Source organism: Monodon monoceros, unplaced genomic scaffold (assembly GCF_005190385.1).
Source record: "Monodon monoceros isolate NGI ecotype Baffin Bay Population unplaced genomic scaffold, NGI_Narwhal_1 Super_Scaffold_6, whole genome shotgun sequence".
In the NCBI taxonomy this organism is placed as follows: domain Eukaryota; kingdom Metazoa; phylum Chordata; class Mammalia; order Artiodactyla; family Monodontidae; genus Monodon; species Monodon monoceros.
In genome coordinates this window covers 16,378,812-16,392,005 of record NW_021703783.1, presented here as the reverse complement: position 1 = coordinate 16,392,005, position 13,194 = coordinate 16,378,812, and the positions used below count along the sequence as shown (strand labels likewise).

General features: G+C 38.1%; 1 protein-coding gene across 1 annotated transcript in view; it reads right to left on the bottom strand.

Moving 5' to 3' along the window:
- Positions 1 to 2,288: 2,288 nt before the first annotated feature.
- Positions 2,289 to 13,194, bottom strand: part of LOC114885180 (solute carrier organic anion transporter family member 1B3-like) — a 59,446-nt gene continuing 48,540 nt past the window's right edge. Inside the window, exons 13-15 of the mRNA XM_029204689.1 lie at positions 9,590 to 9,654; positions 4,953 to 5,070; positions 2,289 to 3,907 (exon numbers count right to left, since the gene is read on the bottom strand). Of these exons, the coding sequence (XP_029060522.1) occupies positions 3,712 to 3,907; positions 4,953 to 5,070; positions 9,590 to 9,654 (379 nt within the window). The 3' untranslated portion in view covers positions 2,289 to 3,711. The remainder of the gene's footprint in view (positions 3,908 to 4,952; positions 5,071 to 9,589; positions 9,655 to 13,194) is intronic.

Here is a 13,194-nt window from a genome sequence, read left to right as displayed (position 1 = left end):
TCCATCTTCATCCCAGCTTCACTCAACGACCAGCAAGCTACAGTGCTGGACACCCTATGCCAAACAACTAGCAGGACAGGAACACAACCCCATCCATTAGCAGAGAGGCTGCCTAAAATCATAATAAGTCCACAGACACCCCCAAAACACACTACCAGACGTGGACCTGCCCACCAGAAAGACAAGATCCAGCCTCATCCACCAGAACACAGGCACTATTCCCCTCCACCAGGACCCCTACACAACCCACTGAACAAACCTTAGCCGCTGGGGACAGGCACAAAAAACAATGGGAACTACGAACCTGCAGCCTGAGAAAAGGAGACCCCAAACACAGTACGTTAAGCAAAATGAGAAGACAGAAAAACACACAGCAGATGAAGGAGCAAGGTAAAAACCCACCAGACCTAACAAATGAAGAGGAAATAAGCAGTCTGCCTGAAAAAGAATTCAGAATAATGATAGTAAAGATGATCCAAAATCTTGGATATAGAATAGTCAAAATGCAAGAAACATTTAACAAGGACCTAGAAGAACTAAAGAGCAATTAAACAATGATGAACAACACAATAAATGAAATTTAAAATTCTCTAGAAGGGATCAATAGCAGAATAACTGAGGTAGAAGAACGGATAAGTGACCTGGAAGATAAAGTAGTGAAAATAACTACTGCAGAGCAGAATAAAGAAGAAAGAATGAAAAGAACTGAGGACAGTCTCAGAGAACTCTGGGACATTAAATGCACCAACATTCGAATTATAGGGGTTCCAGAATAAGAAGAGAAAAAGAAAGGGAATGAGAAAATATTTGAAGAGATTATAGTTGAAAACTTCCCTAGTATGGGAAAGGAAATAGTTGGTCAAGTCCAGGAAGCACAGAGAGTCTCATACAGGATAAATCCAAGGAGAAACACGCCAAGACACATATTAAACCACCAAAAATTGAATACAAAGACAAAATATTAAAAGCAGCAAGGGAAAAACAACAAATAACACACAAGGGAATCCCCACAAGGTTAACAGCTTATCTTTCAGCAGACACTCTGCAAGCCAGAAGGGAGTGGCAGGACTTATTTAAAGTGATGAAGGAGAAAATCCTACAACCCAGATTACTCTACTCAGCAAGGATCTCATTCAGATTTGATGGAGAAATTGAAACCTTTACAGAGAAGCAAAGGATAAGAGAATTCAGCACTACCAAACCAGCTTTACAACAAATGCTAAAGGAACTTCTCTAGGCAGGAAACACAAGAGAAGGGAAAGACCTGCAATAACAAAGCCAAAACAATTAAGAAACTGGGAATAGGAACATGCATATTGATAATTACCTTGAATATAAATGTATTAAATGTTCCAACCAAAAGACATATACTGGCTGAATGGATACAAAAACAAGACCCGTATATATGCTGGAGAGGGTGTGGAGGAAAGGGAACCCTCTTGCACTGTTAGTGGGAATGTAAATTGATACAGCCACTATGGAGAACTGTATGGAGTTTCCTCAAAAAACTAAAAATAGAACTACCATACGACCCAGCAATCCCACTACTGGGCATATACCCTGAGAAAACCATAATTCAAAAAGAGTCATGTACCACAATGTTCATTGCAGCTCTATTTACAATAGCCAGGACATGGAAGCAACCTAAGTGTCCATCAACAGATGAATGGATAAAGAAGATGTGGCAAATATATACAATGGAATATTAGTCAGCCATAAAAAGAAACGAAATTGAATTATTTGTAGTGAGGTGGATGGACCTAGAGTCTGTCATACAGAGTGAAGTAAGTCAGAAAGAGGAAAACAAATGCTGTATGCTAACACATATATTTGGAATCTAAAAAAAAAAATAAAAGGTCCTGAAGAACGTAGGGGCAAGATGGGAATAAAGACACAGACCTACTAAAGAATGGACTTGAGGATATGGGGAGGGGGAAGGGTAAGCTGGGACAAAGTGAGAGATTGGCGTGGACATATATACACTACCAAACGTAAAATAGATAGCCAGTGGGAAGCAGCCGCGTAGCACAGGGAGATCAGCTCAGTGCTTTGTGACCACCTAGAGGGATGGGATAAGGAAGGTGGGAGGGAGGGAGACGCAAGAGGGAAGAGATATGGGGACATATGTATATGTATAATTGATTCCCTTTGTTATAAAACAGAAACTAACACACCATTGTAAAGCGCTCCATGAGATAGTGTAATTCTTTGTTTTTGTTTACTGTCATATTTCATTTTACCTGTCAGATTTTTGACATTCGATAATTGGTAAAGAAATAAATATTCAAGATAGTGCCTTTATTTTCTTTGCAATATTTTAAAACACAGCTCTGTAATTTTTTGTCTTTTTTTTTAATGATACAAGATCCCATCAGACCCATCAACCAGCTGTGGGTGATTTTTCCAAATTTCTGCTTTTGTGATTAATGAATCTTTTCTCAGGTTTACTGTTTGAGAATAGGTTAATATATATAACTTCCAGTGTAATTCCAAGATTGTAGCAAGCATTCATGTTGTGTGACTTTGGTATACTCAGGAACATCTTCTCCTGTCATGTGGCTTGTTTTTTTGTCTCTTTATCAAGGGCTCTATGTGAATTTTTTTTTAAAGGAGATGTCCTGGCTGTATCACAAATGTTTTGAATCAGAATCTCATGTGGGTGTATGATTGTGGTTTCTTTTAAAAAAGTGTTTCACAGTTGAATCTGATGACCCGCATTTTTTTTTTTTGCCATTCAGAATAAAAACTACAACTTTAGCATTCACTATAATAAAGCTGCCATCACTAGCAAATGCAGTATTCAAATATTTGTTCTCATTCACTCTACTTCTTATCCTACTTGTGAGGGTGTGAAAGATCTCTGTGCACCAAACAGAAACACACAAAAAGCCATGCAATTGAGAGAGAGTTGGTAAATGATTTGGTGCAGACTCCATTTCTGTCAGAGAGCAGACAAACAAAATGAAGACACATCTTTTAAATGGGCTTTGCTTTCTCAGGTTAATGTCAGCGTTTCTTAATCCATATCCATGGGCTTGAAAGAAATTTAACACATTCTGTAATACGTTGTCTGACAGTTGCAGCTTGGAAATTTTCTATTAGTTCTATTTCTTCAGCAGTATTTTAATGAGAGGTTGGAAGAAGATGTATCAAGTGCTGATAGTCAAATTAGAAATTAATAAGGTCTGGGAAATATATGACTTAACACATGAATGACAGATGTCACGATAGCATAAGCCCTCCATCATACTAGACTTTAGGCTTGAGTAACATAGTCCAAACTGGTTTTGGTTCTTGTTTTAAAAAGAAAGGTATTAAGCTTTTCTTCTTATTTAGACTATTAATTTCTCTCTTCCTTTTTCACGTCTACCTATCTTCTAGTCACCGGTTTTATTGCGTTACAATTACCTGAGCAAATACATTTTCTTCTATTACATATTAACCATACATTTCACTTTAAATTTGTATGGATCATATATTCTAATCTTAACCACAAATGCATAGCCACACCTTAACAATGAGTACTCCCATTTTTTCCCATTTATAGTTTGTTTCATTGTCATAAATTCATAGGTGATTCATTGTTCCATCATTAGTATAGAATGTGAAAATTGTCAGTGAAGGGACCAGGAACTGCTCAAAAATAACATCCTACTCAATTAATACAATGTTAGTTGAAAACACAGCAGCAGAAGAATTTTTTTTCTCCCCTTAAATATGTGTTTCATGGTCCACTGCGGCATCACTACTTAACGGTTCTAAATTCGCTTCGTTCACGGATTTTCTTTCATTTTCTGATGTCTTGATATCTTTTCTTTGATATTTTTTCTTCATAACAGAAATTAATACAACATATAAAACAAGAGCTGGGAGTTTTAAGCCTGTAGTCAAGCCAAAGAAAGTATTTCTGTGAAAAGAGAAAAAAAGTCAGTTTTTACTTGGAAAACACTTCACAGTGTTGCTCTTCAGTATGCAGAAGGCCTTTAAAAAATGATGTTTGAAATCTTACATAAAAACATTGAAGTAGCAATTTCAGTGATTCTTTTGATTGGAGCATAAGAAGTTTGTGATTATTTTTAAAGGACTATTAACCCACAGAAACTAAGGATGGTTCACGATCTGCCCAAGTGCTATCCGTAAAATAAGGTATATTTGGAATGTTTAACTTTCTCAGAGACGGATTAGTTCATGTGTAATGAGAACAGATTATAAAGGAAATGAACTGACTGTGAGATAATCAGATTGAATCCATTTGTATTGAACCAGGAGCCAATGTTTACCTTATAGGCTTGCTGTCTACGAAGCCCTGCCCTGTGGTCTACTGAAAATTTTTCACAAAGCCACATAAAATTACCTAGTACACATGGTCTAGTCCAAGGATTCTCAGCTTTGATTGAACATAAGAATCACATAAGGAGATTTTAAAACTCCCATTCCCCAGGCCACACCCCCTGACCAATTAAATCAAAATTGAAGTAAGTATTTCAAAATAGAAGTTAGCATTTTTGGGGAATTCCCTGGTGGTCCAGTGGTTAGGACTCCATGTTTTTACTGCTAAGGGTGCGGGTTCAATCCCTGGTTGGGGAACTAAGATCCTGCAAGCTGCATGGCACAGCCAAAAAAGGAAAAAAATAAATTAATATTTTTTAAAGGTCCTTAGGTGATTATAATGAGCAGGAAAGATTGATGACCACTGACCTGGTAGGTTGGGAAGCAGTCGCCTCATAACGTTATTAACTAAATGTTGAGAAGCTTTATGCAAAAGATACTTTGAACAATTATTAGGTTTAACTGAATGGAATTAATTCTATAACTTTTAGTTGTTTACAAAGTTTATTAAATGGTAGCTATAATTCCTAATATTATTATTACACTGAAAATATCTCATTCTTTAGTAATTAACATAGTCAAAGGAAAAAATCAATTAATGAAATATATTTATGACAACTTACCCATATAATGTGGAATTGTATATCCGACAAGACCCTTGCTTCCCATAGTTGTTGACAGACCACTTCATACAAGCTCTATCAATCAGAGCCCCAAAATATATAGGAGCTGGAATTCCTCCTGCAACATAAGATGAGAAGATGTCAACCCAAGGAACATATTTCAAAGGAAAAAGTGATATTCCACTCTGATATATTTGGATTATGTAGAAATTAAAAATTTTGAAAAACAAAATTTTGGAGCACTTGTCCATTGATTTGGCCTAACTCTACTCAAGAATCAAGATTATGAGGAATCTCCAAAGCTCAAATCACATACAATAGCATAGACATCTTTTATCTGCCCTCACCATGCCAACACATATAGGGAAGAAGGAAGATTATATGCCTGTACATTGTTCTTCTTATAATGCCAATTAAGCCTGGTTGGTGAAAAGGAAAATGTTGTCAGTAAAACATAGAAGTTATATTGGTTCATATGTAATTTTTCTTAGGCAAGGACAGCTAGAATAGCAGGAGTAGAGTTATAACTTCACAGGGAAAGGGAAAATCTCTCAGCTCAATTGCTGCAAAGGCAAGAGATTTTTCAACTCTATTTTTAAGTAAATTAAAAGGTGGGGGCTTCCCTAGTGGCACAGTGGTTGAGAATCTGCCTGCTAATGCAGGGGACACGGGTTCGAGCCCTGGTCTGGGGGGATCCAATATGCCACGGAGCAACTAGGCCCGTGAGCCGCAACTACTGAGCCTGCGCGTCTGGAGCCTGTGCTCCACAACAAGAGAGGCCGCGATAGTGAGAGGCCCGTGCACCGCGATGAAGAGTGGCCCCCGCTTGCCACAACTAGAGAAAGCCCTCACACAGAAACGAAGACCCAACACAGCAATAATTAATTAATTAATTAATAAACTCCTACCCCCAACATCTAAAAAAAAAATCTTAAAAAAAAAAAAACGGTTAATGTCAACACTAGGACTTCCTCCCCAGAGAAGCACAGGCCCAGCTTCACTGAGTGCTAGGCTCCTGGTAGGCTGTGCTTTTTTTTTTTGGCCTCAGGGCTCCACTCCCACCTTCTTGGAGTCATGAAGCATTTTTTCTCCATTGATTGTGTTCTTTTTTTTGCGGTACGCGGGCCTCTCACTGTTGTGGCTTCTCCCATTGCGGAGCACAGGCTCTGTACGTGCAGGCTCAGTGGCCATGGCTCACGGGCCCAGCCGCCCTGCGGCACACGGGATCCTCCCGGACCGGGGCACGAACCCGTGTCCCCTGCATCGGCAGGCGGACTCTCAACCACTGCGCCACCAGGGAAGCCCGATTGTATTCATTTTTAATACCTCCTGAAGCAGCCTGGGCTGTCCAAGGGCCTGTGGTGCTGAATTTTGCTTCTGTTGATGTTCTGATCATAATGATGCCTAGGTTTCTTCAGTGGCCTGTACCTAACCCAGTTTTTATTTGTAGTGTATGATTTTGCAGAATTTGAGGATTTTCAGGAACACACATGTTGTCTTATAGCAGAAGTGCCCATCTGCTTTTACTGCTATTTTAATAAACTCTGACATTGACTCCTAATTCTAAGTATTAGTAACTTGACCAGATTTTATAGATATGCTAATTTTCAAATTTTATATTGTTACATAAAAATGGTAGTGATTCATAGTTTACAGTTTTGCCAATTTCATTTACTTTTAATCAGTCTCAGTTTTCTGAGAGTGAGAAATCTTAGAATGTCAAGGAACTGGTGTCTGAGACGAATATATCTGAGGAGAACTGTTACTGGATTAGGAATTCACAGGTTTCTACAAATCTAAGCCATTCCTTTGAAAAATGAAAACTATGTGCCAACAATTCATTTTTCTTATATAAAAATAGCACTGGTTTGATCAAACTTAATGAATTAAATGTTTCAGGTAACAAACTTGGTCTTATATTATTGAAAATTTAAAACTTCAGATAACTTGTTTTCCAAATACCTGTTTCAGTTTAATATACCTTCCACAATTTACATTGTGTTCAGACAGTTGTTTGTGACTGGACATTTGGTCCTCAGTATGTATTTCTCCCCTAGAAGAGTTAGATTCCATTGGGCCATATACTGGACGTATCAAAATAGGATGCTCAAAATCAGAATAGCAAAATTCCTTTTTTTCTATTTTACGTCTCTAGAGGAACTTCTTCTATTCCCAGTCTCATTTCAGCATATCAGAAGGAATACTAGCTCCCCAAATTCTCTTTCTATCTGCTAACTTTTATAGCTTAGATTCTAGGAATGAGGCATCTCCATTGGATCTAGAGGAACTGCCAGGATTGGACAGAGAGCTACAAAAGACAAGGTAGAAACTTTAATGCACATAGCTAACTGAAAGAAGGCAGTCTGAAAAACTACTTACGGTATGATTCCAACTATATGATCCTCTTCCATAAAGTTTGCACTATTCCTGCCAGCTGGAAATAACTATCCTCTTTAGAACTCTTAGCACTTTGTAGCTCACTCACAGCCCTTATCATCCTACAGTACCTCCATCTTCTTCTCTCCCATACCTTTTATATTTTCTCCTTTTACCTTTGAGGATCTGTGATTTTCTCCCAAATATACTTGTTGGACACCTGCTCCATTGTAACTTGGCCATAGTTATGCTTCTTTCTTTTGCTTGCAAGAGTCCCAAGGATTGACACCCTCCCATTTCCTTTTCTTTCAGCCATCGGTGGTTGCCTCCCGGCCATGATCAGTTGCCTACCCCAGTTCCTAGAGCAGTCATGTCCTTTTCCTACTTCCCAGGAATAAGCATATAATGTTAACAGGTCTTAAAAAGCAGTAGCACAGGGGTTAGGTTAGAAGTTGTTAAGCTACCAACAGGAAACTGTATGGTATAAATGGCAAATGGCAACAAAGGGAAAAGGATAATTTTCTAAATCTTGTACTAATCACCTCATCTGAATATTTAGAAATAGGCCTTTAGCCTCTAGATTCTATAGTATTACTATTTGACAGCAACAACAAAACACAACTTCCTAGCTTTCTTTCATTCAGAGCACTCCCCATTCTAAGATGCTCAGTTCTAGAATTTTAGTTCCCATGAAACCAAGCAGAACCCTGTGGGCCCCTGCAAGTACAAAGGTCCCTCCATGTCCCCTGCCTCTTGTTTGTAGAAAAGATGAAGTCTCCCAGGCCTTCCTGAGTCACAAAAGAGCAAGCTCAAGCAGTTAATGATTAGGACAGCAGAGTCACAGAATCTTTCCAGTGTCTGATGTACATCCCTGAGTTGTGTTGCAGATACCATAACTGCCACCAAAGAGAAAAAGCTAACCGCCTAATGACCAGCCTATAGCCATGCCATAAGCTGCTCCATCTATGGCTAGCACAATTCCAAGAACTGGCTTCAGATAATGGGATTAACATTATTGCTCCTGAAAATCTATATTTTGTGGGCATCAAAATAATTGTAGTTTACTCTGCCTGTATATGTAGGTGGGCCTCTAAAATTATCAGCAAAAAGATACTACAGATCCATGTCGACATCTTCCACTTTACGAATACAGTGCCCTATGTCGGCATGAAATTATAGAAGATGGACTTTCATCCCTAATCCCATGGAATGGAATGATGTCTGACAAGCAGCTCTTTTGCTCCTTTTCTGTTTGTCTATTTCTGTTCCCCTTAAACCTTAATTATAAAAAACAGATCACTAGGTAACATTTAATCTAACTCCTGACTTGTGCTCTACTTAATGCACACCATGCCTTGCCTAACCTGTTGATTCTTTTCCTAGATTAAAAGGAGTAGGAATGAAGAATTAAGTAATTAAAAAATGATTGACTCTCTATCCCTAGTGCCCCCTTAGCAAACCTGCAAGCAGGCCACATGGGCAAGATAGCATCCAAAGGAAGATCAGGAGTAGTCAGCAGGTCTGCATGAAGTGAAAAAATGATGAGGAATCTGACCTCCTGCCTTAATAATTAACTGAGACTATTTCCCCTTTTTCCCTTTAAAAACTATCATGGCTGAGCAGAATCTTCAGAGATGGTTTTGGGATGAGTCTGCCTTCTCCCTAGATTGCTGGCTTTTCTGATTAAAGCAACTTTCCTTTCTACCAACACTTGCCTCTCAAATATTGGCTTTTGAACAGGGAACAGCCAGACCTGAGTTCAGTAACACCCATTCCCTTCTGCATTTTAAATTTCTATTAAAGGTTATCTGCCCCAGCCTTAGAGAACTAGTCTGAGGGACTGTGAAAGTCCTCATCTGTTGTTTTGCACAATCTCCCAGGTCTCCTGAGCTGTTTTGGGCATTACCCCCCTCAGCATAGAAGGAAGGTCCTGCCCTCTGCATGTGGGAAGAAATATTCCTAAGTCTTAAATTAAATTCTTGGAGACCACTGATCTTTGTTTTAGAAAGGATACAATACAACTATGATGATGCCTTGTTCTTACAGATTGATTATAAATAGAACTGACAATGAAATTCTCTTTTAGGTCATTTAGTTCTCCTTTATCTCATTATTTTTCATTTACCACAAACATTAAAATGATATTTTACTTATACCTTTTAAAAGAAACTTTCTGATAATTGGAAATCAGTTACATTCAGTCTTTGATCTTTGACATGAACATTTATACCTGGAATTTACCATCTACATATTTATCATACCTAGTGTTCGAATAGTTAGTGAATGGAAACCCATGGCAAGTGATTTCAGTTCAGGTTCAACATTTCTGAAATAAGATAAAGGCAAAGCAACATTAAGCATCTCTAAAATACCAGATTGAGCTAAATATTAAAGCATTTCTCAGTGTTGTTCTTCATGATCTAATGAAAATCCTCAAGTGAAGAGCAGATATTATTTAAAGTTATATTTTCAGTTGTTTTAGAAGGCAAACATCTGAATGATATTAACAGTTCTTATTTCTTTACTTATTCAGTGTGGTACAATTTCAAGACAGTTTTACAAACATTTCCACATTTGATCCTTAGGAAATCCTGAGATAGTGGTTGGAATAGACTTTATGATATCTATGAAGACAGGGATTTCGTGTGATCTATTCCATTGACACCTGCCATATGAGAGAGCAAATACTTATATGTAGGTCTTGGTCTGAGCAGAACTCTTTTTACTACTTCATTTCTATCATTGCCGTTAACAGAAAAGTTGACTAATATGATTCATAAACTACATAATATAACCAGGAAGGTCAAAAAAGATATCTGTATTCTACTGTCTAGTGTATTTAAATGTCATTTTAAAGGTAGAAAATACACTTGTATCCTCTCAAAATTTAACTCACTTTTGCATTTAGAAAGTTATTTCCACAATTCCATATTTCTATGTTCAATGAGCTGATGATACAACCAACTCTGTAATAACCTAATACATATCAAGCAAAATAAATTATCTGACTGCAGTGGCAAGATGGGGGAGGGTGACTGAGGCTCAGAAGTTCTGTTTTTACTGAAATATTGAATTAACTGATACAAAGGTTTATTTTTTTCTTGAATGACTGTATGTGTTCAGAGATAAGTAAATTTAGTCATTCAACAAACATTTGCCATGTGCCTCCTAGGAGACTCTATGCTAGTCTTTGTTATTGATATAAAGAGATAAATCATGTTTATAGTAACTAAATGCCTTAGATAAGTCATTCAACCTCTCTTAGCCTCAGTTTCCTTATCTGCTAAGTAGACTTATCTTGTGTGTTGTGAGGATACAATGTAATAAGCTAGCCCTCTAAACCTCAATTTTCTTTACACAAAATTGCCCTTTAAGCCTTGTAGGAGAGCTACCCTTGAGTGATATTCTCAAAAGTATTCAAGAAAGCTTATAAAAGTAAACAGAATAAAAAATTAAACATAGCATAATAAAAATAAAACACAGCAGAGTTATGTATTAAGAAAGAAAATGAATGGAAAGGGTTTTTTCTCTGCTTTTGCAAAAGGCAGGGACACTTCCACTAGCCGAGCTGAGGACACAAAACACTATCCTTGAGGGCAGTGAAGCCATGCCAGTAAGTAGATGAGGTCATGTTATTCAAAGAGGTGAGTTCTTCCCTGAGGAAATTGTCATGAGGGAATCAGCCATGACAGTTAACTAGTCCAGTTAGCTGTCTCTCTCAAATATCAGATTTCTTAAAAGAGCTTTTGGGAAGAGAGAGAATGCAGTTTGTTCCTGGTTGAATTCTCTGTGACAAGTGCCTGAAGTGTCACTTTTCATTGCAGTTGATTTTTTAAAGGGTGTATTTTGGCTTACAAGCTGGATGCGATAGAGGCAAAATTGAGATGTTTGTTATCAACTTGTATTTTTACCCAGGGAGAGGGCTAGTGTGTAGGAGAATTGAGCGGACTTGGGGATAGTGATAATATCTTCCTGAAAGGGAACTTGAAATCTTAGACAACTCAGTGGAAATGATAGACTTATGTGATATAATGACACACAACACACATACACACATATACAGTGACAATCACACACACTGCTACATTCACATGGATGCACACTTACAGACCCTCATGCTCATACTTACACACACACTCTCAACACACACACGCACACATTTTTATCATGTAAAGCATTGGTCACCGCAGCGTGGGTCCTACCTCAATCTGATAGTGATCAGCTCTGTACTTTGATCAACATTTCTCAGGATGGATTCTCCACAAAAAGCACCTCCTATCGCAGCCTTCTGTTTCCCCTGATTCTGTTCTTGCCTCCCAAAGACATATTTTCCACCCAACAGCCAGAGTGATCTTCTAATTGGATAAGATAGTTGTATAATTCTACTGCTCAGATCTCTCTGCCTTCTTCTTAATGCAAAGTCTTTACTGTGATCCATAGGGTCTGTGTTATCTGCACCATGCCTGCTCTCTCATTGTACTTCTTACCTCTTTCTTCTTCGTACAGTCCTCCTGGTCTTGTACATGTCAAGTATGTTCCACCTCAGGACTTTTACCTCCATTGCTACCTTCCCTGGATTGCTCTTCACCTGTTCATATCTGCATGATTTGTACCCTCAATCTTTATTCAGGTCTCATCAAATGACTTTCAATGGAAGGTATCTGAATTAGTACTGCTTCTCCACCCCCTCTTCTTTCTTTGCTTTTCTTTTTTCCTTTCTTTTTTCCTCATCAGGTTATTCTCATCTATGGTCTCCCCTTTCCCACACTGGGGGAACATCAAGTCAGGCTGTGGTGACAGTGGAATGGGGATCCTAAAGCAGACCCTGCCATTGCAATTTGCAGAGACAGAGGGTAATTAAAACCCTAGTTACTGAAGATGAAGTGCGCCTCCTTCCTCACCAGAATTTAGTGATGGAGGGCTCTGCCAAGGGCCTGAGCAATGTACTATAGACTTGGCTGTTAGGCTTCTTAATGTTTAATTTTTTTGGATGTATGGTGATTAGCTAATTGCATTTTACTGGAGATGCAGGCCGTTGACCTAGTGAGGCTGGAGGTTCAGATGCTCATGGAATGTTGTAGTCTAGTTTGGTGATCCATCTCTTTCAATGGCTCAGACAGGTGATTGAATAAAAGCCCCAGAAAAGCACTTGGTAGACTAACCACACTTTGTAGAAGTGAAGTAGGTTGTTTATCATGCACATCCAGATCATAGCTTTAGCCTCAATTATTCTATAATATGTGGATTTCTTCACAACTTAACTATTCTTGCAGAGAGGGTGGCTTTTACTAAGAGGAAAGGGGCTCTTATGACATGAGTCGTCTTCTATAACTCCTGTCCAATTTTTAAAGATTCACATAGTTGGTTGAGCTTTCAAATTCTTGGGAGGGAACAGTCTGAAACTACCATTTCTTTAAAACAGTGTTGTAAAAAAATGCTTTTGAAATTATTTCGAAAAAAGTTTTTGAAATTATTCTTGCAGAAAAGTTGCAAGAATAGTACAAGAATTCCCTCCTCATTCCTGTCATCTGTATTTCCAAGCATTAAAATTTTATTACCTTTTCTATATTTTTACTCTGATTTTTTCTTCCTAATGCTTAACACTTCTTTTTTGTGTGTATTTACATGCTTATTTATTTATTGTTTCTTCTCCTACACCCATCCACTCTCCCATCCCTCACCCCAATGAAAGCTAATGAAAGGAGAGCCCTTATCACTTTTGTTCACAGTTCCATCCGTGGTCCCTAGAACCGTGCCTAACATATATACTGAATGTGTAAATATCAACACTCTTGCTTAGTCTAGTTTTAATAATAGCCTTATGATGTAAGCATTGGGGAATCATTAATAGACTGAAGTTTATATT